General features: G+C 35.0%; 2 protein-coding genes and 1 non-coding gene across 4 annotated transcripts; 2 read left to right on the top strand and 1 right to left on the bottom strand.

Moving 5' to 3' along the window:
• Positions 1-2: 2 nt before the first annotated feature.
• LOC111470583 lies at positions 3-15370 on the top strand. Of its 2 annotated transcripts, none has more exons than XM_023116134.1 (16): positions 3-269; positions 481-564; positions 772-845; positions 949-982; positions 1128-1186; positions 2076-2190; positions 2358-2395; positions 8629-8726; positions 8806-8861; positions 9390-9675; positions 9828-9943; positions 10499-10555; positions 12333-12398; positions 12553-12627; positions 14383-14473; positions 15016-15370. In XM_023116134.1, exons 1-15 carry the CDS (start codon positions 39-41, stop codon positions 14443-14445), a joined length of 1452 nt encoding a protein of 483 aa, XP_022971902.1. In that variant the 5' UTR covers positions 3-38; the 3' UTR covers positions 14446-14473; positions 15016-15370. The 2 variants fall into 2 exon arrangements, with proteins under 2 accessions (XP_022971902.1, XP_022971903.1); XM_023116135.1 differs by having other exon boundaries at positions 14952-15370.
• A 3948-nt stretch (positions 15371-19318) lies between these two features.
• Positions 19319-26188, top strand: LOC111470598 (QWRF motif-containing protein 7). The gene is made up of 5 exons (XM_023116157.1): positions 19319-19885; positions 20676-20912; positions 25499-25588; positions 25754-25864; positions 25947-26188. The coding sequence occupies exons 1-5, from the start codon at positions 19319-19321 to the stop codon at positions 26019-26021; spliced, it is 1080 nt and encodes a 359-aa protein (XP_022971925.1). The 3' UTR covers positions 26022-26188.
• Positions 26189-27274: 1086 nt separating this feature from the next.
• Positions 27275-27346, bottom strand: TRNAM-CAU. The gene has a single exon. It is a non-coding gene; the product is annotated as a tRNA-Met (tRNA).
• Positions 27347-27617: the final 271 nt, after the last annotated feature.

The following is a 27617-nucleotide window of genomic DNA, read 5'->3' as shown; positions in this document are numbered from 1 at the left end:
ATATCACTGAAATAGAAAGCAAAACACGGAAAAAGAAAATGAAGAAACCGAAGGACAAGGGGATGGCTGTCTCTGTGCTAACGTCAAACCTCGAGATCAACACCATCGACACCGGTACCGGCACCAGCACCAGCACCAGCACCGCCGATGATACAATCACCGCTGCCGGTAACTCTTCTCAATCTAATGACAATCTCAAAGATTGGTCATCTTTGCCGGTTGCCAGATTGCCCTCGCGTAACACCTCCTCCAAGTACGATTTTGTCAAGGTAACTTTTGTTTTTCCTTTCAATTCTTTGCTTCTCTGCTGAGTGCACTGATGGATATGTAAGAATTGGCTCAATTTCAGTTTGATTTCACGTTCCTTCTTGATTTCTTGTTCGGATTCACCTAGGACTTCATTGTTCTTGTATATATATTTTTTTAAAATTTCTATTTGATTTTTTATTGCATGTGGTCGCTTGTGTTGTTTTATGACAGGTGAAGGTGTGGTTGGGAGATAACGCGGATCACTATTATGTCTTGTCGCGGTTTTTGCTCAGCAGGATGTTGACAGTAACCAAGGTACAAGAGCATCCAAATTATATTTTTTTTGAAATACTTTCTTACTGTCCTTTGCCCAGTTTTTGCTTAATGTCTTAGTAGAAATCATTCCTCGTTGTTAGGAGTAAAATTTATTGTCTTTTTTATTTCTAGTCTCTGCTCGGGGAGCAAAGGTAATGTTGGTTTGAATTCTCATTTATATCTTAATTCCTACTCTTCTAATTTCAGATTCCGAATCATGTTGCTATTAAAATTGCATTGGAACTCAAGAAGCTGCTCGTAGATAATAGCCTTTTAGATGTGTGAGACATATTTCCTGTCTTCTCTTTTGTCATATTAACATCGGACTTTTTTTTTTTTTTTTTAATTTTTAAAATTTTTAATTTCTTTTTTATATTATTGTAGCTCACAATCTGATTTGGAAGCTAATATTTTCAAGGTATATGATCTCAGCTGAATGTTTTGCTTTTATATGCTGAATTTTGCATTCACTTATTACAATACAGCTTTAACAAGGTTGCAGAGAAATACAAAGCTGATGAATTACTGTTTCTTTTTCATTATGTTGTAATGTGTACCTATAGCTCATGGAGCGGCGTGGTTATGGAGAAGAGTACATAAATCGGTATAAAATGATGACGAGGTTTGTACATTTCCTTGAGTGTGTACTTCATTAGGCTTAATAAGTGTATGCAGAATGTGTACTTCATTTTTCTTGTCTCTCTATCTTCCCCATTACTTTTCTCCATAGTTCTCACTTTCAACTGCTGTTGCATGATAATGCAATATCACATTTCATCGATTTTGAGAACATAAGATCACAAGCACTCTATCAAGAGTTTTTTTTTTATTTCTTCTACTATTGTTGGTCTGATTTATTCTGTTAGTAAGAATATTGGTTATGAATGTTTCTTTTTTTGATGAATACGAGTTATGGAAAAGCTTGAATACTAAGGGATAAAGTAACTAAAAAGGGTTGGAAATCCATAATTTTTGATGTGATCATGAAAGCACCCAACTCACATCGATCATGAAGGGATGAAAATCAAGCCACAACATTTCCATGTCGGGAATTGAAGATTTCTTTTCCATTTTAGAGAGCCCCTGAATTGGAGGCTACAAATAGTCCTCCTGTGCATCATTGTGAGGACAACTTGATTTTAATGAATTGGGTTTTGTTATTTCGTTGCTTTGTGTATTGAACTCCTTTTACAAATCCTGTGCATAGTTTAGAATTTGCATGTCATAGAAAGGTTGATTGGTTCGAACTTGTGGAGTGTTTTGGAGTTTTTTTTTTTGCTTTTTGGAGTAGGGAATTGGGTTCTTGCTTCTACGAACTCGAACTGAAGGTAATTTTCTTTTAACTTTTCCTTTAAGTTGAATGGGATGTTTATGCTATGGGTCTACAATCACAGGCTTCTTAGGTCAATGCATTAGGGTTCTCGTATCATCTTTCCAACAAATATGGTGCAATCGACCATGGCATTTCATACTTTTCTATATGTTGCTAAGTCCCATGTAATCTTTGCTAGATTTCACCATCAAAGGGTTCCTTTGGTGATTCTTGTATGTGGAACTGCTTGTGTTGGGAAGTCAACCATTGCCACCCAACTTGCTCAAAGACTTAATCTGCCAAATGTCTTACAGGTCCTGCATATGTCTGTGTGTATATATACATACTATATCTATATCTATCTATCTGTCTGTCTATATATATATATATTCAAATCTTCCCCTTTTTTATCTCTTGAGACCTAGTTATGTGCTAACTCTGTGTATAACTGCCTACTACTAACAAGCTTTTATATCTGCAGACAGAAATGGTGTATGAATTACTACGCACATCAACAGAGTATGTCATTTATTTATTTTTCTCCTTTCTATAAAACAAAATATTATTACCTTAAGGGTTAAAGTAGTCTAGAATAGATGCAATAATCTGTTGTCCTTCTGTAAAGTAAGTATATTTGCCAAGCATGAGATAGCTGGCCGTAGTTTTGTGCTTGTAGTTAAGGGTGATTCTCACATGTTCCTTAAATTGAAATCAGACTCCTGTTTGTTTTACACTAATTTTACTTTAACCACTAATATCTTGATAGTTTTGTTTTTATATTTTTAAAGAAACCAAACTTTTCATTTAAATAGTTAAAAGTTTTAGAATGAAAGTACTAATGAAAGCACTAATGAAAGCATTTAAGTTCCCATTAAGACCATTACAATCCCCAATCTTCTGAACTCTCCAGAGCTGAGCTACCCTAGCCCTTCAATTTACAGCATCACAAAGATTCTACACCTTGATACAAAAAGGATTATTGTTGCAAAAGACACCACATCTGAACAAGTCTCTGAATATCAGTAAATTTTCAATCATAAAATTTATCTAGACCGAACTTTATGTATTATCGTCAATTGAAGATGAGCAACATGAAGAACATTATTGACATTAAAAAGGTCCCTCAAATTCACTATTAGAAAGGCCATTTTCATGCAATCTCCTCAACACATCACTAGTAATCACGATGAAATTGTTCCATGTGGTTTATCATTGAGGGAAAAAAATGAAAATCTGGTGCTATGAACTCAACCTTTTATCCATCTTCTCTACTTTCCCTAAAACCATTCTTCTTTGAGATTTCCAAGAAGAAATCCCAATCCACTCTTATCACGTCCCTTCTCAAGTTCTAATTTAAGCAACCAACCGATCTTCTTACTGCTCTTATTGTTTTCCATAGCTTCATTAGCCACCAAAACTGGGTTGATGATCTTTCTTTCTTCAATAAAAGCATTTTGGTTCAAGAAATAATAGAAGGGATAATTTCCTCGAGTCTTTCCGTTAATACTTTAGCCAATATCTTATAATTACTAGTTTCCAAATAAGTTGACCTAAAATCTTTCACACCTCTAGCCTTTTCTTTCTTCTGAATTAAATAAATCAGGTTCTCCTTGATAGATGCATTTAAGCCATCATTTTCATAGAATTCGTGAAAGATCTTCAACTGCTGAAGAACATTATTGACATTAAAAAGGTCCCTCAAATTCACTATTAGAAAGGCCATTTTCATGCAATTGAAGAACATTATTGACATTAAAAAGGTCCCTCAAATTCACTATTAGAAAGGCCATTTTCATGCAATCTCCTCAACACATCACTAGTAATCACGATGAAATTGTTCCATGTGGTTTATCATTGAGGGAAAAAAATGAAAATCTGGTGCTATGAACTCAACCTTTTATCCATCTTCTCTACTTTCCCTAAAACCATTCTTCTTTGAGATTTCCAAGAAGAAATCCCAATCCACTCTTATCACGTCCCTTCTCAAGTTCTAATTTAAGCAACCAACCGATCTTCTTACTGCTCTTATTGTTTTCCATAGCTTCATTAGCCACCAAAACTGGGTTGATGATCTTTCTTTCTTCAATAAAAGCATTTTGGTTCAAGAAATAATAGAAGGGATAATTTCCTCGAGTCTTTCCGTTAATACTTTAGCCAATATCTTATAATTACTAGTTTCCAAATAAGTTGACCTAAAATCTTTCACACCTCTAGCCTTTTCTTTCTTCTGAATTAAATAAATCAGGTTCTCCAGTTGACCTAAAATCTTTCACACCTCTAGCCTTTTCTTTCTTCTGAATTAAATAAATCAGGTTCTCCTTGATAGATGCATTTAAGCCATCATTTTCATAGAATTCGTGAAAGATCTTCAACTGCTGAAGAACATTATTGACATTAAAAAGGTCCCTCAAATTCACTATTAGAAAGGCCATTTTCATGCAATCTCCTCAACACATCACTAGTAATCACGATGAAATTGTTCCATGTGGTTTATCATTGAGGGAAAAAAATGAAAATCTGGTGCTATGAACTCAACCTTTTATCCATCTTCTCTACTTTCCCTAAAACCATTCTTCTTTGAGATTTCCAAGAAGAAATCCCAATCCACTCTTATCACGTCCCTTCTCAAGTTCTAATTTAAGCAACCAACCGATCTTCTTACTGCTCTTATTGTTTTCCATAGCTTCATTAGCCACCAAAACTGGGTTGATGATCTTTCTTTCTTCAATAAAAGCATTTTGGTTCAAGAAATAATAGAAGGGATAATTTCCTCGAGTCTTTCCGTTAATACTTTAGCCAATATCTTATAATTACTAGTTTCCAAATAAGTTGACCTAAAATCTTTCACACCTCTAGCCTTTTCTTTCTTCTGAATTAAATAAATCAGGTTCTCCTTGATAGATGCATTTAAGCCATCATTTTCATAGAATTCGTGAAAGATCTTCAACTGCTGACTTTATAAGCTTTCATAATTTCTTGAAAAATCAACAGTGAAACCAGTAGGACTCATGATTTAGATTTACCTGAACTCTTTGTTGCAACAACGACCTTTTCTTCTGCAATAGTTTCAGGCTATGTATGATTGACCTAACTAATGTGAATCCATCTTATTCCTTCTTTACAAACCTCTTCGAATTTGAATTATCTTTAGTATATAACAGAGTATAGGACTACAAGTTTTCCTTCTCTATTTCTTTGTCTTGTACTAAGCTGTTACAAATAAAATTCCCGGTGAGTTTATAAGCTTGACTTCGCAAAAGAAGTTATTAACCTAAAGCAATTTTAGGATAATTATTTAGTAGTTATTGATTTGAAGGTTTAGGAGAACGGAAGATTTGTTAGTAGTTGCTTAATTTTAGGAGAAAGTTTAGGAACTTGAGGAGGAAGTTCAGGAGATCGGTGGGGCAATCTCCACTATAAATACTCATGAGATGTATGTTATTTCTACTACCAAAAAAAGAAAATAAATAAATAAAGCATAAGTGCTTAAGGTTCCTCTATTCTAAAGCTCTCTCCCCTCAAGTTGTTCTTCCGCTCCAGTTATTTGTTTCGACATATTTTGATCGTGGGCAATTTCTAACATTTGGTATCATGTACACCCACATCCAATGACTGTAATCGTCAACAAGTAAGAGAAAATACTTATTACGAGCAATCAATGATGGGTGATCGGGCCACACAAATCTGCATGTACTAGTTGTAGTGATCGCTCGGCACAAAAACTGGTTTGAGCTGGGAACGACAGTCTTGCTTGTTTGGAGACTAGGCAATTTTCACATAGCTGGTTCGGGTGTGATTTTGGGTAGCCCCGTAACCATCTTCTTCTCTCCCATCATTTTGAGCATCTGAAAGTTCACGTGCCCAAGTCTTGCATGCCATAACTAAGCTGGGTCGGCAAGTTTCGTCAATAGAGAAGGTATCAAGCGTCAACTCACTACACCGTACACTCCATAACAAAACGGTGTGGTCGAACGAAGAAATCACACCATAATGAACACTGCAAGAAGCCTACTCAAGAGCATGCAAGTCCAGACGATTTTCTTGGCCGAGGCAACACGACATGCGGTTTATCTTCTAAATCGTTTACCGACAAAGGCATTGGACACTTGCAGCCCCTACGAAGCATGGTTCAGTAAGACACCTCACTTCGAGTACCTTAGAGTCTTCGATTGTACAACACATGTTAAGACTGCAAAACCTATATCAAAAAGCATGATGACAAAAGCCAAAAGACGGTGTACTTTGGCGTAAAGGATGGAACCAAGGCGCACAGGTTGTATGATCCGCAACATGAGAAAATCCATGTAAGTAGAGATGTCGTATTCGAAGAAGAGAAGAAGTGGGATTGGTGCAGCGTTGGCAATAACAAGCAGACTGTTACAGAGTTCACTACTTTGGAAGAAGAGGGAGATGCAACAAACCTAGGAAGTGCCCCTATAGCAACACCAACAAGTCCACACATGTCGTCATCGGTGACACCGAAAGGCGTGATGGACTCTCTAGAACAAGAGAGCTCAGGCAAGATCACAAGAGGAGCCACAATAGAGGATGGACCAAAGAAGTTTCGTTCACTTGCTGAAACTTATGCGGATACACTTGAAGTAGAATTGGGACCCGATGAGTTAATGTTGCTTGCGGTTGAGGAGTCGACAACCTACTGTGAGGGTTTACTGAGACGATGTGGTAGGAGGCTATGCAAAAGGAGCTTGAGGCCATTGAGAAGAACAAGACATGGGCACTAACTAAATTACCGTCGGGACATAGGCCCATCGGTTTGAAGTGGGTGTTTAAGCTAGAGAAGAATAGTGAAGGAAATGTCATCAAGTATAAAGTAAGACTTGTGGCGAAGGGATACGTGCAACGAAAAGAAGTTGATTTTGTGGAGGTTTTCGCGCCTATGGCTAGACTGGACATTGTATGGTTGATTCTTGCCCTCGTAGCTCAACACAGGTGGGTGGTCCATCACTTGGATGTCAAATCAACATTTCTAAATGATGACCTCTAGGAAGAAGTGTATGTTGTCCAACCTGAAGGGTTCATCATCAAAGCCGAAGAGCACAAAGTGTACAAGTTGTCAAAGGCCCTCTACGGTTTATGGCAAGCACCAAGGGCGTGGAACATACGTCTAGACAAGAGTTTAAAGAGTCTAAATTTTAGGAAGTGCTCACAATAACAAGCAGTGTATATAAGAAACGATGAGATGACCTGATTGTCACTAGCACAAGTGTGGAAGACGTCAAAGAGTTCAAGCAGCAAATGATGAAAGAATTTGAGATGACTGATCTTAGGTTACTCACGTACTACCTCGATATTGAAGTGGACCAAAGGAAAGATTGCATCTCGCTAGAGCAATCAACCTATGCTAAGAAGTCGTTGCAGCAATTTAAGATGGCAAAATGCAACCCGACCAAGTATCCCATGGAAACAAAGTTACAACTCGGGAAAGATGCTGAAGGAAGCTTGGTGAATCCCACTGAGTATAGACATGTTATCAGAAGTCTAGGGTACTTGACTCATACTCGTCTGGACCTTTCATATGCTGTTGGAATAATGAGTAGGTACATGGAAAAGCTCACTATGATGCATCACCAAGCGGTTAAACACATTCTCAGTTATGTGAAGGGAACCACAAGCTATGGGTTGAAGTATCAAAGAGGGCGAGGTCCTGAAGAACTAGTCGATTTTACCGATAGTGATTTAGTTGGAGAAATTGACGATAGAAATGGAATGGTGTTTTATCTCAACAGGAATTTGATCTCTTGGCAATCTCAGAAGCAGCGAACTGTGACACTATCTTCCTGTGAGGCTGAGTTCATGGCAGCAACTATGGCGTTGTGCCAGGCATTGTGATTAAGAAATTTGTTGAGTGAAGTGACTAGAAGTGAACTAAAGCCGGTAACTCTCTACATCGATAACAAATCCGCGATTGCACTAATGAAAAATCCATTATTTCATGGACGCAATAAACACATTGACACTCGCTTCCACTTCATCCGTGAGTGTGTTGAGAAGAGACAAATCGTTGTGGAGTTCTTATGCACTAGAGAGCAACGTGCGGATATTCTAATCAAGGCTCTAGCGGTTAAGTTTGTAGAGATGCGGGAATTGCTGGAAGTGAAAAATTTCGAACAAAGTCAAGCTTATGTAAGAGAATGTGCGTTAATAAGCTTGACTTAGCAAAAGAAGTTATTACCTAGAGCCATGATAATTATCTAGTAGTTATTGATTTGAAAGTTTATGAGATCGATTAGTAAAATTTGTTAGTAGTTGTTTAATTTTAGTATAAAGTTTAGGAACTTGAGGAGGAAGTTTAGGAGATCGGTTGTGCAATCTCCACTATAAATACTCCTATGAGGCTCCTCCTTTCAAAAGCTCTCTCTCCTCAAGTTGTTCTTCAGCATAGGTTATTTATTTCGATCGTAGGAAATTTCCAACATTAACATTCCTACCTCTAAAATCAAGACCGAATGGCAAGGAATTTATTTTCAATGCTGTAGATTTTTCAATTCCTTTCTTGATTATTATTTAATCAAAAGCAAATTCTCAAAGTTATTTATTTAGCTTCATTTCTTTGTCAGTTTATCTCATTATTATCCTGCCTGGGGTGGAGATGTAACAAGAAACAGAATCCTTTCTTTTAATTAATTACTTTGATTGATATTAGTGGTCCGCATATGAATTCCATTTTGGCTACACTTCTATGTTTTGTGAATCCTATTGAAATGCTTATTCCTTTCCCTTAAATATTTCAGTGCTCCATTGACATCTACTCCTGTATGGGCACGGGATTTTAGCTCCCCAGAGGAGTTAATTACTGAATTCTGTAGAGAATGCAGAATTGTTCGTAAAGGTTGGTCATCACTTCAGTTGTGGAGCTTGTTGCTATCCTGTTAGTTAGTGGCCTCTGTTACTCAATATTTTTTGTATAGGTTTGGCTGGTGACTTAAAGAAAGCTATGAAAGATGGAAAGCCTATAATAATCGAGGTAAATCTTGCCTTGGAGAAATGCAAACTCAGACTTTTAATACAAATGGTTTAGAAAGTTCTATTTCTGAGGATGTATTAGATAGCATTCTAACGGGGGAGGGTAGTTGCTTATTTATTTGTCTGTATTTCTCTCATCTCAAATCACAACTTCTCAAGCATCAACAAAATGTAACGTTTTGTTTCCTTTAAGGAAAAAAAAAAGGTTAATGCCTTTGCAACTTGTGAAGGTTGTTTCTTAACACAAACAAAAGAAAAAAAAAAGAGAGAGAGAGAGAAAAATGAGTGAGGTGTATGAATTTTTTTTGAAGCAGCATGCATGCAGTAGTTTCATTTGTCATAGATATTTAACAGATGAAAGAATAAGTCATATAGTTAATAAATAAACTAATGAACATATTGTTCCTTTAATGAATTGGATTTCACTTAGATAACAAATAGTTCCTTCTTCTACTTCTTTTCGCTAATAACATTATCTCAGGGAATAGTCTTTTTTATATGAACTTGGTTTGCTTTATAAAAAATTTAGGGAATACATTTGGATCCCAGTATATATTTGATGGATGATGAAAGCAAGACACCAGCGAATATGCCAGCAAAAGATAATGAAAACAACCCTTTGTCAGCAACATCAGATAATAACAGTGCAAAACAAATGGAGAGTAGTTGTCCAGTTGTTCGTCAAAATACAAAAGGGATTGGCACCTGCATTATGTGTTCTCCTTCAAAAGAATGCATGCACACCAAAGAAGAGAATGAAGGGTTGGATTCCCTGGAATCTGTGGGCGTAGCAGGAAATAACTCTGGAATTACAGGTTAATTCGAACTCTGAATTTGTGCTGATGTATTCAATATTTTGTTTAGCCTCCACATAGAATTGATGAATGTTGACCTATTGTTCATATTTATGACCAATTTAGATTTGGTTGCCTGAGAAAACTATTTTGCATTTTATGATGTTATTCAGATGAAACTCCCAATAAAGAGGAGACGAATAGATCTGGTTCTGTCAGGAAAGATAAATCTGGTGCTGAGCCAATAATCATACCCATAGTCTTAAAAATGGCTGAATTTGATCACAAGGTTTGTTTAGTTTCTTTTTGATTTTTTTTTTTTTTTTTATTTTTTTTATTTGTAAAAAATCTAAAGAAACATGGACTCAATATAATAATGGCATGGACATGGCATATGCCACTAGACATGTTAATTTCTAAAAACATATAACTTTGTTCATGCTAGGAACACATCATTTTTTAAAATATGTGTATATATATTTGGATGGGAACTATTGTATATATTTAATACTTTGAAAGAGATAAAGGACGTAAGTTTAACATTTGAAAACTAAATAACTAAGAAGTAAGAACATAAAAGGTTAAGCAATAGACAGTATTAAACATCTTTTATCCAACAAAGTTTAAGCGGGAAAAAATTTTTTTTGTTTAAAAAGAAGAAAAGAAGAGGAACAAAAGCTTGTGGATGAGCAACATTCTGCAAAAGCATGAAGTGGTGAGCAACAACGAATTGGATCAAGCACAATTTACACAATTTTTCTCATGTGTTCGGTCTTTATTTTAGCCTTGTTTATAGCCTCTCGTAAGTTTTAATTGTAACTTAAACACTTCTTATCTTGTTCAGGCATTACTAGAAGAATGGATCTCCCCCCGCACATTCAATGACAAATGTCCTGTACAGGTATATAAACTCCCTAAATATTCAATGGTCATATTAGGAACATACAATTATATGGGACTTTTTCTGATTAAGAACTTTTTGCTTTTGAAGTTTGTGCTTAACTTGGGTTTTATGTCATGGTATTTGGTTTAAAACTTCTATCGCATGGGAGACTGTAGATTTATCCTTATAAAAGAGAATCCCGTAATTGGATATGAATTGAGATAGAAGCATCTTTGAATGTACAATTTATGGCATGTTCAGCTAGCTGAAATCAAGAGAAAATGGTAGGTGTTCATGGTTGGTTCTTTGTTCTGTTTCTTATTCTACTATGCGCCAAGTCACAATGCTTTTTGAATAAGCTCTATTTGTTTGTATCACTTTTAGGTAATTCAACTTTCCAACTGTTCTTCTATACCTCTAAGGTTCTTTAAACAGTTCTCCATCCTTCATGTGTTGCAATTAAATTTCCCATCTTAGATGATAGGTCAAGCACGTATTTCCTTTGTGGAAAAAGATGCATTTCTTTCTTCTTATTATCTCAGTGTTCGATGAGTCTTTTAACGTCTCCAAATTGTTTGAGAGATGAAGTACGTGCTTTTGTGGTGGCTACATCATATTAATTTTTTGAAAATATCTATGAATAACGATATTTTAATGTAGAGTTGATGAAAAAGCCCTTACTAGTAGCATCCATGAAAGAATTTCTTAGATTTTTTTTTTCTTTTTAAAAAAGTAGTCTCACTGAGAAAACACTAAAAGCATGAGAAAACAATAAAAGCGTACACATGCATACAAAAACAGTGAAATCAACAAAATGGGAGCCAAACTACACGAAGGGGCTCCAGTCTTTGTGAGATCGTCGTGGATCAACTTTTTCGGGTCTTATTTCTTTTAGGTGGGCTGGCTAAGAAGAGACAGTTTCATGCTCGAGGAGATTTTTTCCCACTCCCCTTTCATGAAAGTACCGCTTGTTGTGGTTAGTGTGTTTGTGTGCTTTTGTTTGGGAGCATTTGGAGGAACAAGAAGAATTAACTTTTAGAAGAGTTGAGAGATCGGTGGGTGAGATGTGGCCCCTTGTTAGATTTCATGTCTTACATTGAATTTTTGTTTGTTAAAGACTTTTGTAATTATCCGTTAGGTCTTATTTTGTTTAACTTGAGTCCCTTCTCAGAGTAGTTGGGCTCTTACTTGGTTTTTCATTTTGCTTAAGGAATGCTCAGTCTTTTATAAAATAAGAAGGAATTTGCCTCTATTAATCCTATTGACTCGACATGGCCTAAAAATGTTAAAATTTGATTCAGAATGAAAATGACTCATTTTTCCTAGAACAGTAGAAAAGAAAAAAAGAACTGTACCATTAGCAAACTAATGATGATAAATGGCCACCTTATCCTTCCCTACTATGAGTTTGAGATGAAGTTTGTTATTCGTTTTTAATAGAAACCGAGCTTTTATTGGGAATAAATGAAAGAATACAAAAGGGGCATACAAAAATAGCACCCAAACAGAAGCCTAAAACAACGTCTAAAGGCTTAACAAGATATAAAGGACTCCAATTTGGCAAGAGCTGACACCTTTTTCCAACATCTCTCAAACCCTCTAAAAATTCTCTCATTCCTCCCAGGACCAAAATGTTCCATCTTATCTTGAAAGGAAGGTGGAGTAAAACTTCTTTCATCATGAGATAATAATCACTGTTATCTGGGCTGTTTCCTTGTTTCCTTTGTGCTCGTCCTTCACTTCTATATCACTTACTTTATTATTATTGTGATTTCTGATATGTTCTTTGTTTCAGGATAAAAATAAGCTTATAGCTAATTTAAAGACCATTCAGGGCTATCTTTGCTCATTCAAATCACAGGTTTGTTCTCAGCTAAACAATTGTTGTTTTTCTGCATACAGATTGAAGCAATTCTTATTAGGAATTAGTGGTCTGATGGTGTGTGGCTTATTGAACAGTAATCAAGTTTAGCCAATGTCATTTGTGAATATGCTCATTAAATTATTGGCCACAGGGCTTGATAGTGGTTAATATATCAGCAACTACATTTCCACAAACACTGGATTGGCTGCATGGATATATTCTGCAGGTAACCTATTTAGCCTTTTTTTAATTTATAGACAAAAATATAAACTCATGCCTATTAAAACAAATAGGCAAGACATGCTACAAAGAGCCAATGGCTTTTAGTAATCAGGATTACTACTATTAATTAATATTTATAGTTAGTTATTTGCTTTATTTGGCAGTCATTATTTATTTCATTATCAAAATATTTTGATGTAGTTTATCTCTAACTAATCTATAAAGTTAAACTGGAGATGATCTCATGAGTATTTTAGCTTAGTTCTAATGATTAAATTTTCTTTATTTAAATCATTTTGGCCTATGAGACAAATAGGAACTGTTGTATTGACTGGCGTAGATTACAGCTTCTTTCTCTGAACTAAATCTGGCAGATGATATTTCTTAGAAGAATACAAAGCCTAGTTTCTTTGGTAATCGTTTTCGTAATCATTTCTTCTTCTAGCACGCCCTTGTGGGCTTTCTTTTGTATTCTTCTGATATGCCCTACTGGTTGGCACCCTTTTGTGGCATTTCTTTTATGCCCTTGTATTCTTTCCTTCGATTTTTTCGAAGGTTCGGTTATTAATTAAAAAAAAAAAATCATGTGTCCCTCTAGTAGTTTTATTCAGATAAAAAATAGACGAAAAGGAAACATGTATAGGGGTGGGAAACATTAGTATAACCAGCATCGCTCCATTCAAATTCACATAAATTGAATTGAAGCAACTTTCTTCGATGAGCATTGGGACGCTTTGGTTACCGGCGAATGCTTCGTCAGGTGAAATTTATCTTTATAGGAAGGGGTAAGATAGAACTGTTAGATGAAACTAGAGGACCATTGGAAGCAGAGGTTAGCCAAAGTTATAAATTTTATGATACAGCACGAAATATAGGCAGCGAGTCTCACCTAACGCTAGATAATGATGATCAAACTTGTGAATTAAGAAGGAAAGCACAACCCTTGAAACAAGGGGTATAGTTCGGATAAGAAATAATGTCATTGATGAATGAAATTTACCAAAGAACAAGAAGAGCCCCAATCCAAAACATCTCCAATTGGACAAAAAGAGAAGATGAGCTATAAGAGTTAGAAAGAGAATCCATTTTACACCAAGTTAAAGCAAGGAAATCAAAGAAGACTGGATAAGTTTTTACCTTTGATTTGAAAATCCTATGATTTCGTTCCATCCAAGTTGAGTATAAATAAGCCCGAATAAGATTCATCCAGGGTATCTCTTTGCTTCCTTGGAAAGGGTGACCCAAAAAGAGGAGTTCCCTCACTACTCAAGATACTTGGTAGATGGCACCATTCCAAATAGCCTTCTTAAATAGAGTGCGTTGTCTTCCATCCTGATCTTCTAAAAAAGCCATACCCTACCAAATGATTGTTCTTTTTTTTATAAGAAACAAATTTCATTGATGTATGAAATTTACAAAAGGACAATCCCGAACCAAAGGAGTTACAACATTGAGTGTATACCTATGTCATTATACTCAAAAGTGTATGTTGATGGAGAGTATCTCAGGCAACAATGACAAGAGTGCACACATTCCTTGAGCAACATCCGGGCTGAATCTTAATAACACTACCAGTAACTCTCAATTATACACATGTATTCATGCAAGTAATGTGTCTTCTTTGGTACAACATTTATTGCAATGATTAGTTCTTTTCTATTCTATTGGTATTGTTTACTATATTTGGCGCAATGACTGTTTTCATCAACATTGTCTGTATAATTCCATCTTAAGATTTGTTTGCATTTTTTTTGGGCAGTGTATTGAACAAGGCATTTCACCTGTATCAAATGAAAACGCAACACAGCCTGTTGAACACTAATTAAGAACAAAAGTTTTGTTCATAACAGGTATGTTATATTCCTCTCTCTCTGAACTGCTAATATTTGAGTTTTCTATTGAATACGGAACAAAAGCCTTCAATGCATTGTCGATTAGATAAAACAATTTGACAAGCTGATACTCATTAAGACATACTAAAGATCAAGGCTTACACATACGGTTTGTTGAGGATTGTTGGGGGGAGTCTCACATTGACTAATTTAGAGGATGATCATGAGTTTATAAGTAAGGAATACATCTCCATTGGTACGAGACCTTTTGGGGAAGCCTAAAAGTAAAGCCATGAGAACTTATGCTCAAAGTGGACAATATCATACAATTGTGGAGATCCTTGTAACACTCTTTCTCTTTGTTCACGTGAGAAGATTTTGTTTCACTAGAAAAACCAGTAGTTATGTTCTATATTTCCATGCATCCAAGTGACAAAAACACTGCATTGCTTGAGAATGACTGGATTGTTTGATTGTAGATTTGAAGTTTTCTTAGGTGTAGTAATATGTGAGCGCATTGTAGCGTAACACGAAGCTGCCATTTCTAACACTTTGTTCAGGTGGAAAATTCGCACACTGCATGAATGACATGTCAATTCATTCCCAATGAAGGTTCGAGCTTCTGTTCAAGTTTGGCCACAACATTTACTCCTTTGGAAGTTGAAATTTGCAACAGACTGGTTCAACTTAAAATCGAACTTATTAGGTAAGATATGGAGTTTATAATTTCTAGAGAAGAGCTATCCTGGTTTGATCACCCAACATTTGTGGATTGTTCAAAATGTTTTAATATGAGTGGCCATGTGAATTTGTTATAGACAGTTATCAACTCTGACCGCAAACTGTGCGGCGTGGATTGCTTTGGTTTGGAGACTTGGACTACTAATCATATCACGAATTCTGAATTTTATCACATAAACCTCTGTTAATTTGTATAGAAATTAAATATTAGGTTGTTCAAAAAATATTCTCTAAGAACTTTGTAGAGTGTGATGGTGGAAAGAATGAAGAAGAATTGAGAGTGGCAACTGGTGAGAAGACACCGACCAAAGATAGTGACTATGCAAGGAGGTGCCAACAGAAAAACTGAAGAGCACATTGTGTGGAGGATGTGAGTGTGGAGTCGTTGACTGTGTAAGGATTGTTGTGTTGTAGTAGGTGGCGACTAGCAAGGAGGGTACTCTAGTTTCACCGATGTTGACTAATCTTTAATGCACTAACCGATTGGATTAGGTTGGGTCGAAGTTGAACTGGTTCTTTGCACATTAGGTTGGGTCGGAGTTGAACTGGTTTTTTGCACATTCAACTGTATCCTACCCAAATCAGATCAGGTCCTAAAAAAAAATTCAACCAAACTTGAAATGTTATTTAACCTAATTGGGGTTGGGTTCGGTTCTTGGGTTCTATGTACCCCTAGCTTGAGAAAGACCTAACAAGTTATTTAAGCACATTTTATCTTCCTCACCCACATCTTAAAATAATTATTGAGATCAAATATAGGATTTTACTCACACACATTTTAGAGGTCATCAAATATAGGATTGTTCTGTTCTCATTCATATAAACTTATACGTGAAGTTTCTGTAATTGAGTTACAAAAAAAAAATATATATATATTTTTAAACCTTTTTTAGCCATAGTTATATACCTCATTGGAGGACTCTAGGGTTGATCCAGTTGATACTGTCCAAAAATGTGACATCAACATCATCAAAGAGAAGACAATGTTGTCGTTGTTGAAGTTCTTGTTGAATGTATACAAAAGTAACCATCGGCTATGAGCAAGGTATATTTGATAATAGATTATTTAATTTACAGATATCTAAAGGTGGATATGTTGTCAATCATATAAATGAATTCAATATGATTATAACAAGTCAACTAAATTTTATAGAAATTAATTTTGAAGATCTAAAGCATTGATTTTGATGTCATCTTTACTCGAGTTTTGAGACATTGTTGTTGCTGCGATCGATAGTTCTTGGAGATTTAAAAAATTGAATTTTGATGAAATTCAAGATGTAGTTCTCAATGAAAGTATTCGCAAGTGTAAAATTGGGGGTTTGTAAATTTAGCCGAAGATATTGAGGATGTTTAATTCTCTGTGTGCATAGTCCGATTAAATTCTAGATTATGGTGCATCTTTTCATTCGTCTCCAAGCAAGAAACTTTTTCAAAATTTCAAATTGAAAGTTTTGAGAAGGTGATCGTAATTCATTGATAAATTCAAATATATGATTGAGTCTTGATCATGTTTGAGAGAAAGTGTTTAGAAAACATGAGTGAGACAATAAGTTAAAAACAATTTGTAAGAAAGCATTGTTATATGTTTAAAGAAATTAAACAAAAACTACATATTTGATAGCCTATAACCTAGGTAAGGACGACTAGTCACACTCCCTATAGTAAATTTTGGGATATTTTAGTCTTGATGGTGACCACACTTGTATTGACATGATAGGAATAGTAAAAACCTAACTACACATGACAACAAGTAAAACGGGTTTGAAACATGCATATGACCAAGACAATATGTTTTGGACAAGTATGATCAGAACATCCGATATGCGACACATAATAGAGATGGATGATGGGAAGACTAATCAATGTCACCGATCCAATCCGATTTAAAAACTTGAAGGGTCTAACGAAGTGTGGACTCAACTTGCTCTTTCATCTAAATCTCAGGACATCTTTTATTTGAGTCACCTTTAAGAATACCTTGTCACCTTCCTTGAATTTTAGATTCTTATTTCTCACGGTAGCATAACTCTTTTGTCTACTCCAAATCGTGCATATCCTCATCATAATCTTTTAGTATGCATTTAATTTTTAAAAAATTGAATAATATTCTTAAACTTTAAAAAAATTAATAAAATTAAGGTATATTTAATTTTGGGAGGAAATTAGTACTCTCTTAAAAAAAATATTATTAAACTAAAAAAATTTTCTTTAATATCTTTTAACCTAAAAAAAATTAAAAATTACATCTTTAAAAAATATCAACAACCTTAATTTTTATAAAAAAGATCAAAAAGTTAATAGGCGGTCAGTATATAAACGAAAATCGTCTATTATACACTTGATAGAGCATCTTCAGAAAAAAAATTATTTTTTAAAGTTTATGAGTATTTTTAAAATATGCACCTGAGAATTTTTGAATTTTTTTTTTAATTTTAAAGATATTTTTTTTTTTGAATGTTTTAAAATAATTTGGAGTTTTTAAAAAAATTTAAAGGTTCAGCTTTTGAAAAAATATTTATTTGAATATTAAATATTATTTAAAAATAATATATTCAAAAATCTAAAACTAACAATTTTTTTTTTTTTTTTTTTTTTTTTTTTTTAAGTATCTTTGTGATATTGTTGAAGATATTTTAGTTTAAAAGTACTTCATTTAAATAACTTAGCCTACAAAAAAAAAAAAAAGATCACTCATTTGAATTTATCTTTGATTAGGTTTCCATCTCCTCATCTATGGATAAAGAGAAGGAGTACAAAATCAGCATCAAACGCTTCTCCAACGACAAATCTATGAGCGGTCACGTGCGGTCTCACTTATCGAATCTCAAATCAATGCCGATGTCGATACCGAAGTTAATACCGAAGTCAATATCGATGATCAACCACGATCGTCCACATTCAACTCTCACCATTGGAGAGCGACGGTTGAAGCAGCACATAGATGAGCATCGAGACGAGGAAGCAGAGATGTCGATGGAGGATTCGGAAGCGGCATTGTGTCTTCTAATGATGAGAAGAGAGGGAAGGAAGGGAGTGAAGGAGGAGAATGCAAGTCACAAGAGAATGAACAATTATAATGGTTATTGTAGATTACCAAAAGCTTTGATAGATCTCAACCGTCCATCTTCCTATGGTTCTTATTATGATGACGACGACGACGATGAAGAAGATGAACAAATTTATCGAGATGAATTTTAGGAAACCTTCAATCCATGATCGACAATGCCTCAGATGCCTAACACCTAGTAATTTACTTTCCATACTAGTGTATAAATTCATTGATTTTTTTAATTTATCTTTTATCGTAAATATTAGGCTCTTTTGACTTTATAGGATTACTGCGTAGATAAATCATATTTAATTTTGTAATTACTATTAGTGATGCATTATGATTAGTGAATATTTGATATTTGAGGTTTATGAAATTTTAGTTATTAGTATTTTTTTTTTGTTAAAAGAATAGTTCATATAAAAAAAATTAGATAACTTTAACCCAACCTGAAAATAGAGAGTTGGGGTCTCAACTTTGGAGTGGCTCTTATCACCAACTGAACTCTATTGGGTTAGTCCCAAAAGTTTATCCAACCCAATTAGACTCAATCCAACATATTTACCCCTAAATATATTAACAAAACACGAGACGCTCTCTAATAGTTAAACTATGACCGGACCTTTCATAATTGCAATACATTGTATTAATAACTAAAATCTATAAAATTTAAATATCAAAGATTCACAAGTCACTACGCACCACTAACAAATGCTACCAATGTCAAATATTTTTAATTTTCATATTAATCTTAAAAATATAATAAAGTTAGGCTAAGTTGTAACCCTATTTTTCCATTGGTTAGATTGACCTGACAAAAAAATTGTCAACTCACCATCTGAACCAAATTTTTGTTTTTTAAAAATTCAACCTAACCCGTGCATATTCAATATATATATATATATATATATTAACAAAATTTGAAACTAGTATTAAAAAAGTCAAAGTCAATCCAGCAATGATGAGAGAGAAGCTGGTGGGTTGCATTTCTCCCTTGTCCACCAACGTGCTCTCAACTTTTCACTCTTCCCCAATATAAAACCAACCAAAAATCATTCCTACACCACAAAATGGACAACACACGCTTCCGCCGTCCAAACTCCCCGGCCCTCATGCCGCCGCCGTCCCCCACCGCCCTCCTCCGCAGCAAAAGCCGCTCCTCTGCCTCCATAACTGCACCGGAGAACAACTCCTGCGCTGCAAACACCAGCCAACGCTCAACCGCCCACCGATCAAAATCAGTGACAAAGTCAAGAGCCAACAACAAGGACGAAGAGAATTTAAACCCCATGAATTGTAAAACCAAGCCAGGCTTTCCCAAGTTCTTGAAGTCATCCCCGGCTGCTTCCCCGTCCGCTTGGGCACTGTCGCCGGGCCGGTCCTTGGGGTCTCCCCTTCTGCCTCCACCGAAGACGGTGGAGCCTGCGGTGGTATATGGAGGGAGAGGGAAGTTAGGTGGTCGTCGAGGCAGCGCTGTGAACGGAGTTTTGAGGTTTTTTAGATCGAAGAAGGCGGGAGGGACGGTGGAAGCGGCGGAGCTTCATCGGTTTAGGATTTTGCAGAATAGGTTGTTGCAATGGAGGTATGTTAATGTTAAAGCTGAGAGGTCCATGGCTAACGTTAAAACAATTGCTCAGGTATTACTTCTATATATGTTTATTTTATATTATAGTTATTGATTTATATGGATGAATTTTTAACCTACCCTAATGCTTTATTGTAATCATCATAATAATCCCAATTTTTAAGTGAAGGGTGAATGGTAAAAATGTGATTTTACTGAAATTTACCAAATTTAACTTTTGATTATAGATGTTTGGTTAATATCGAAATCAAACCTTTCTCGAGTATAACTCAACTATTCTCTCTTACCTACATTTTTCATCTTCAAGCAACTAATAATGCTGTGAGACATCACTGTAATGCGATATTCTCGTCAATTCGAATACAACTCAGTTGATAAATATGATGATTATCGTTTTAAAAGTTGATGATTTAATTTTTTACTCTACAAGGATCGACGAAGGACACTAGTAATATTTGTGAGCTTATAACCTTGACTTAATAGAATAAGTCACCAAGTTATGGAGTAAACTCAGGAGAATTATTAATAGACTTAGTAGATTAAGTTATTAACTTATAGAGCAAACTAGAGGAGAATTGATAGTAGTTGTGACTAGTTTTATGTTTCAATTAGAAAGACGGTTCTTAATTTGAGGAGAAATTTTAGGAAGTTAGTGAGTACTTTTTTTTCACTGTAAATACTCGTAAGAGGTATGCTTTTTCTTAACAAAAACAAAGAGAATTGAAAAGCTACGTGCTTAACGTGTCTACTCCTAAAAGATCTCTCTCCTCAAATTGTTTTTTTTTTTTTTGTTTCCTTTATTTGTTTTGACATATTTCGATCGTGGACCATTTCCATAACAGGATAGAATATTCAGCGTGCGGCTTCAGAACATGAGGATGAGAAATGGCATATTAGAAAAGCGGATTGAAGTTGAAAAGTTGAGGAAGGAGATAAAGTTATACAGAATAATCATCCCTCAAGTTACTCTCCTCAAGCAGTGGGCAAAGTTGGACAAAAGAAACCAAGAATCAGTTGGCTGCTTAGCTTCTGTTCTTTCCAATCTCTCACTCAGACTCCCTCTACTCCATGGTGCTAAGGTATTGACTCCAAAACTACAACAATTGTTTGTTTTAGTGTTTTTTGAAATTCTTTATTTTCTTTCCTCCATAAAAAGTTACACGAAATAGAGCATATAAATGTCCATTTAGCTTGTGGAGATCTACTCTAAATGGAAGATGAAATTGTGAGATCCAACATTGGTTGGATAGGAGAATGAAACACACCTTATAAGGGTGTGGAAACCTCTCCCTAGCAGACGTGTTTTAAAAATCTTGAGGGAAAACCTGAAAGGAAAAACTCAAAGAGGACAATATCTATTAGTAGTGGGCTTGGGGCGTTACAGAAATAGAGAGAGATTTTTCTCATTAGCTAAATCAACCTACGAAAATCGTACAGGGCTGTCTTGCCTTTACAGGAAATATAAGAGTAGCACATGACTGGAGTATTTTAAGAAATAATCAGTAATTGACTTTACTATTGTGGTTAGAGAATACAAACACATGTAACATGAATTGAGACCTATCATTTAAAACCATAGTCTCTTAGATGGCCTCTAGCCCAGAAAAATTGGATGTGTAGTACTTCCCTACACATGACTCACACCCACGAGCGTGGGCTCACTAGGTGGGCTAGCATATCCCCTAGGTCTACTGTCAGGCTATCTCCTCTAGGCTGTAACCAGACGCCCAAAGGTATAACGACCGTTGTGCACCATGCCAAGCATGATAATCATCTCATCCTCATAGTTTACACGTCCATGCTCATCATAAAGAGAAAGTATCTCGAAGTATGTGAATATACAGTATGCATGAGGTTCTTATACTTTTCATTTTAAAAACAAATCATGCGACGCAACTCTATTCATTCCTCACATATTACTCTAGGTAAGATGTTAAAATATCACCACTAGCTCAATAGGGTCAAGTCCAATAATTGTAGGAGCTCATTGTATATTTATTTTTATGAAAATGATTTAGGTATTTCAGAATAAAGATACCTAGATATTCTAGGGAAAAGATTTAGATAAAAGATAGATATTTTAGGAATATATAGGCTAACTATAAATACTCCTCTTCCCTACCTAGGTTTTCATCCAAAGAAATCCCAAGCAGTCTCAAGTAGAGCAAAGTGTAGTAATATTCTAAAAAGTGTCTTGTAATCTCTTCTTGATTAGTCTTAATAAAGGGTGTGAGTGTTTCCCACAAATAGTTGTGTTCAACAATCTGGTATCAGAACGAGGTTGGTATTGGTTATCTGATCTCTTGGAATTCTTAGTATGCTATGTGGTTACAGTTTTGTGGTCTTCCAAAAACGATTTATTGAGATTATTAGTGAGTAAGTTTTTTTGTGTCGTGAGTAGTCTATAACTCTGCAAATTTTATGTCAAAAAAGCTTGTTTGGTGTTACTGAGGTATAGCCAACAAGATTAGTGATTTCCAAATTCTGGGAGGAATCAAGAAACTCAACAATGACAACTACAACACGACATGCATGATGTCCTATTTACAAGGACATAATCTTTGGGAGGTCATTGGAGGGAGTGAAACTACGCCGCCAAAGGAGAATTCTAATGGTGTCTTGTGCAAATGGATAATCAAAGCAGTCAAAACAATGTTTACCTTGAAAATCACAGTCGAAGAAGAGATGTTAGAGCACATTTGGGATGACAAGACACAGAAAAAAGTATGAACATGTTCGTGATGTTGTTCTCAAAGAAGAAAAATATGAGGCTACAACTTCTAGAGAATGATTTGTTATCACTTTCACAACATGACATGACAATTGCTCGTACTTCCAGAGGGTCAAGTCGATCTGCCGAGAAATTACTGAACTAGACCCGATGTCTACCATTGGAGGAGCTCGAATGAAAAAGATCATTATCCACGAATTGCGACCAGAATATAGAAGTTTTGTTATTGTTGTACAAGAATGACCAACTCCATCATCACTAAGTTTGAAAATTTGTTAGTCATTCAAGAAGTCAAGACTAAATAAATAGGAAACATCACATTAAAGGGTGAAGAAAAATCACTCTACACAAGTGAAAGTCGGAGCAATAATAAACCATCTACCAAACATGGAGACAAAAATAGTGACAAAAAAATAGGCCACCAAGGAACTACACAAATAGGGAGAGCTCGGAAGAAGAACAACAAAAACTCTCGGAAGAGATTTGAAGGCATTTGCTACAATTGTGAGAAGAAGGGTCACATGTCCAGGGAATGTTGGTCTAGGAAAAAGTCTATCGAAAGTAATGTGGCATCCTCTAACATGGAGGTGAAGGAAGAATGGGATACAGAGGCAATGTGTTATAGAAGAAGACGAGCTAGCGCTCATGGCGATGATGAGAGAGTATATCGATTACAAAGATGATTTGATCATTGATTCAGGATGTTCAAACTACACTATTGACGATCAAAGTGGTGCAATGGAAGTAGGGTGACCCTTAGAGAAGAAAGTACTACTAAGCTTGAACAACATTGAAGAAATTCTTCTACAGAAGATGGGGAGCAAACTATACACATTTGCTTAAGTGCTTGCATGCTTGAAGATTCAAGTGACATTAATGTTGGTGAACAAGAAGTGACTCTATCAAGTGAACTTGGTGAAAAGGAAATTACAACTCAATATCTTAGACAATAAAAAAGAATCAAAAGTCAAATTCAAAGTATGTCAATACAACTATTATAGAAAACGAGTTAAAGAGCCAGAGACTATAAAGAAGTATCACAAAATACGACTTGACAGCAGGCAATGAAGGAAGAAACTATAACCTTTGAGCAAAATCAAACTTGGGAACTAGTGCCAAGACCAAAAGATATCAAACCCATCTCTTACAATATAATGTGTCTCTTGGATGGATCAATCGTGAGATACAAGGCTCGAACAGCAGCTCTAGGGTTCTCTCAACAATATAGACTAAACTATGATAAAACATTTAGTTCAATAGCGAAAATCACTATCGTACAAGTTCCTTCAGCACTTGTGGTAAATAGAGATTGGAAATTATGGTAGATGGATATGAAGAATACTTTCTTGCACGAAGAGTTAAACAGAGAGATCTACATGGATCAACCGAAGAAATTTGAGAATGCAATTGGAGTCATGAGTCAGTACATGCAAAATCAAAAGAAACCTCATTTGGATGTGGTTCGACGGATCTTGAGATATGTCAAATGTACAATCGATCACGATCTTTTGTACATAAGAAACGAAAACGGCAAGCTAACTAGATACTGTAATGCTGACTATGGAGGATATCATGATACCTAAAGATCAAGCATCGAGTATGTGTTCAAGCTCGGTTCGAGAACAATTTCTTGGTGTAGCAAACAACACCCAACAGTATCATTGTCACTATAGAAGTAGAGTACAGAGCGACTCAAGAAAGTACATGGTTGAAACTCTTAACACAGGATTTACATTAGAAAATTAAATATCCAATACCCCTTCATTGCCAAAACCAATCTGCAATTTGCCTAACAGAAAATTCAGTGTTTCATGCTAAAAAAAAGCATGTGGAGATGCGCTACCATGTCATTACAGAGAAAGTTCTTAAGAAAGTAATCGAGATGCAGCAGATCAAGATAGATGACCAAGTGACAAACTTATTTACAAAAGGGCTAATATGAGAGGTTTCTTGTGAGCTCAACATGGTGCAGCAAATGAGGACTAGTGCTTGGGAGTGTTAAAATATCATCATTAGCTCAATAGGGTCAAACCCAATAGTTATATGAGCACATTGTATACTTATTTTTAGGAAAACAATTTAGGTATTTTAGAATAAAGATAGTAGATATTTTAAGGAAAAGATTTAGATATTTTAGGAAGAGATGTATAGCGTCTAGTATAAATACTTATCTACCCTACCTATGTTTTCATCCAAAGAAATCCCAAGCAGTCTCAAGTAGAGCAAAGTGAAGTAGTATTTTACCGAATGTCTTATAATCGCTTATCGATTGGTCTTAATAAAGAGTGTGATTGTTTCCCACAAATAGTTGCGTTCAATATAACATACATGCATAAGCTTTCATAAATTGTGTCATTCATAACACTACTTGGGGGTTGTGCAGCATATTTGTGTCATAGTACAACATGGCATCTCATAGCCTAACATGTCATTATAACATAACATATCATCTAAAAATCACATGTTATCATAACATATCATATCGTCATAACATAGCAGTCATATCAAATACATGACATGTGTAGTGGCCACTTGACACGTGTCACATACAAAAGACAACTCTTCCAACCATATCAATATTAGGGCCACTTACTTGGTTGGCCTTAGTCGACATTCTATATTATTTTCAAGATTGGCTTAACTTGCCCCTCAAAGTTTGTAACGACTTGTATAGAGGTATTCCACCATATTAAGAACATTCGTCTAACTCTTCCAATAGTCCTACTTCTTACAAACTACTTAAATTGAATAAACGAGACTTATACTAATCTTAATTACATTCAATAAGGTCAAAATCAGCTTCGAGAGGATAAAAAAACGTTGGCTAGCTATCTACATTTGTTTTATTTGTGTGTCGACTTGCACCAAACCAATCATTATTAATAAAACAAGCGATTCATTGACGTTTTTAGCTATGAATTGAATTTGAAACAGAGTGACATAAAGGGGTTAGAACAAGCATTGAGCATGGCCATGGAAGTGATGACCAAACTAGAGGCAATGATCACCAAACGCAAATCCGAGGTAATTCCTATATATATATATTGTAAATGTGAAAAATAGAATTAATTAGATATTAATATTTATTTAACATTTATTGAAAGTAATAATGGTTTGAAATTATATAAACGAAATATTATTAATTAATTAGGGTTTATTTATTTATATTTTTTTATAATAAAATACTAGGAACTGGAGAAAACGTTGTACATGCTAACGGAGCGGTTAAGCATATTTAAAGAACAGGAAGACTGCTTGGAGAAATTAGAGGATGCCGTTTGCTCCGTTACCACATTACTGGTACGTGTAATTTCAAGTATTTAAAATTAATTAACTAAATTTTATTTATTTATTTATTATTATTATTATTTTTTTAATACAGGCAGAGGAGAATAGTATTAGAATACAACTCATACAAGCAACAAATTCTACAAGGAAGGACGATCCTACTTGTTAAGTCATTTATTTTTTTATTTTTACATTTTTTTTATTTGTATGCAAAATGGTCGATGGTCAACTGCCTTCGTAAACTTATAATATCGTTTTGATTCTCAACTATCTTAATTAAGCATCGGCTATCAATTTCATAAAACGAATACAACAATTCAATGTTCGGCATTTGTAGTGCTAGTGTGAATGTTGTCCCTAATGGTGTCACGATCACCCGCCAACCTACTTATGATGAGTTTAGAAATTATCAATTCACCTTGAATTGGTTTAAACAAGTTTAACTGTTAACTATGTTAGAGTAAGTACCCTCGGTGTTTTGATACCTCATAACATGTCGATGGTATCGATTCACACCTGCTCAACCTATTCAAAATAAATGATGAAGATTTTTATGGAAGAAGTCCTAACCACTCTTCAAACTCTAACTTTTATTACACTTTTCGAAACTCTTATCTAGCATACACATTGAAGCATGTATGGTAAGCTCCAAACACGTGAAGATTGTTTTGTAGGCATTCGACTCAATAAATCATAGTTGGGTTTATACAAATCAAACAAATTCACGTGAAATTTGTGCTATCAACATTTACATTGAAAATGGGATGGGAGTGCAATGAGAAAAAGCAAACCAAAACCATGAATAAGAAAAAAAAACGAGTCGTGTGATTTGTGTTCTCGAGGGGGAAGATGCTGACTAGGATCAACGTTCATTGAAGGTAGGAACTAGGAACAATCCTCTCGAGCCTTTAAAACTCATTATCTATTTGTAGAGTTGATCTAAACGAGAAAACTTGATGAAGAGGAGTTTGAATACAATGTGGCTCTGTATTTGTAGAGAAGGTTCGAAAGATAGATCAAAACCTAACTTAAACCATAAAGATCATGAATTATTTGTGCCACGCCCAAATTAAAACATTAGAGGAGTTTGAACACAATGTGACTCTGTATGACATTCTTCCGATCCACTTCCATATTCAACCAACTCCTTCATACCTGTATGAGTACAGTGACTCAATAAGTATCTACTAGAAATATATATGGCAAAATAAAACTAAAATAAAAAAAAATAGAAAATATAATTCAATAAAATCTGAATGTGTATTAAATTAGAAAATCCGAATAAAAACAAAAGGTCGGAAGCCGGAGAGCCCAACACCCTCCAAATGCCCAACGGATAAATCCAATGGGCCTAACACCCTCTGAATGGGGCCCAATTTGTCTAATACCCAAAAGAAAACGGAAGCCTTTCTCATTTTGTCTTATCAGAGCCAGGTTTCGATCCTGGGACCTGTGGGTTATGGGCCCACCACGCTTCCGCTGCGCCACTCTGATTTGTTGTTAATCCAATGGTTTTAGTTTTAATATATTTAAATTAATTATTTTAGTCTTCAATATTCCTTAAAAATTCTATTTAAAAGGAATAAATTTTTTATTAATATTCTGCTCCATATTTCAATAATTAAATTGAAAACTAAACTTTATTTAATTCCTCCTATTTCACAATAAATATATATATATGAATGAGAGTGGGGCAAATTGTTTTAGTCCGACAAGATTTTTTTTTTTTTTTTTTTTTTTTTTTTTTTTTTTTTTTTTTTTTTTT

This window comes from Cucurbita maxima, unplaced genomic scaffold (genome assembly GCF_002738345.1).
Source record: "Cucurbita maxima cultivar Rimu unplaced genomic scaffold, Cmax_1.0 Cma_Scf00046, whole genome shotgun sequence".
Lineage (NCBI taxonomy): Eukaryota > Viridiplantae > Streptophyta > Magnoliopsida > Cucurbitales > Cucurbitaceae > Cucurbita > Cucurbita maxima.
The sequence above is the reverse complement of the archived record's forward strand: the minus strand, read 5'-3'. Positions and strand labels throughout refer to the sequence as shown.

Excerpts from the sequence above, each read along its gene's own strand:
- LOC111470583 (XM_023116134.1), top strand. The coding sequence starts at position 39 with ATGAAGAAACCGAAGGACAAGGGGATGGCTGTCTCTGTGCTAACGTCA. Across the intron at positions 270-480 it reads CCAAGTACGATTTTGTCAAG|GTGAAGGTGTGGTTGGGAGA; the intron begins GTAACTTTTGTT and ends GTTTTATGACAG. Across the intron at positions 983-1,127 it reads TGGAAGCTAATATTTTCAAG|CTCATGGAGCGGCGTGGTTA; the intron begins GTATATGATCTC and ends GTGTACCTATAG.
- LOC111470598 (XM_023116157.1), top strand. The coding sequence starts at position 19,319 with ATGGACAACACACGCTTCCGCCGTCCAAACTCCCCGGCCCTCATGCCG. Across the intron at positions 20,913-25,498 it reads CTCTACTCCATGGTGCTAAG|AGTGACATAAAGGGGTTAGA; the intron begins GTATTGACTCCA and ends AATTTGAAACAG. Across the intron at positions 25,589-25,753 it reads TCACCAAACGCAAATCCGAG|GAACTGGAGAAAACGTTGTA; the intron begins GTAATTCCTATA and ends ATAAAATACTAG.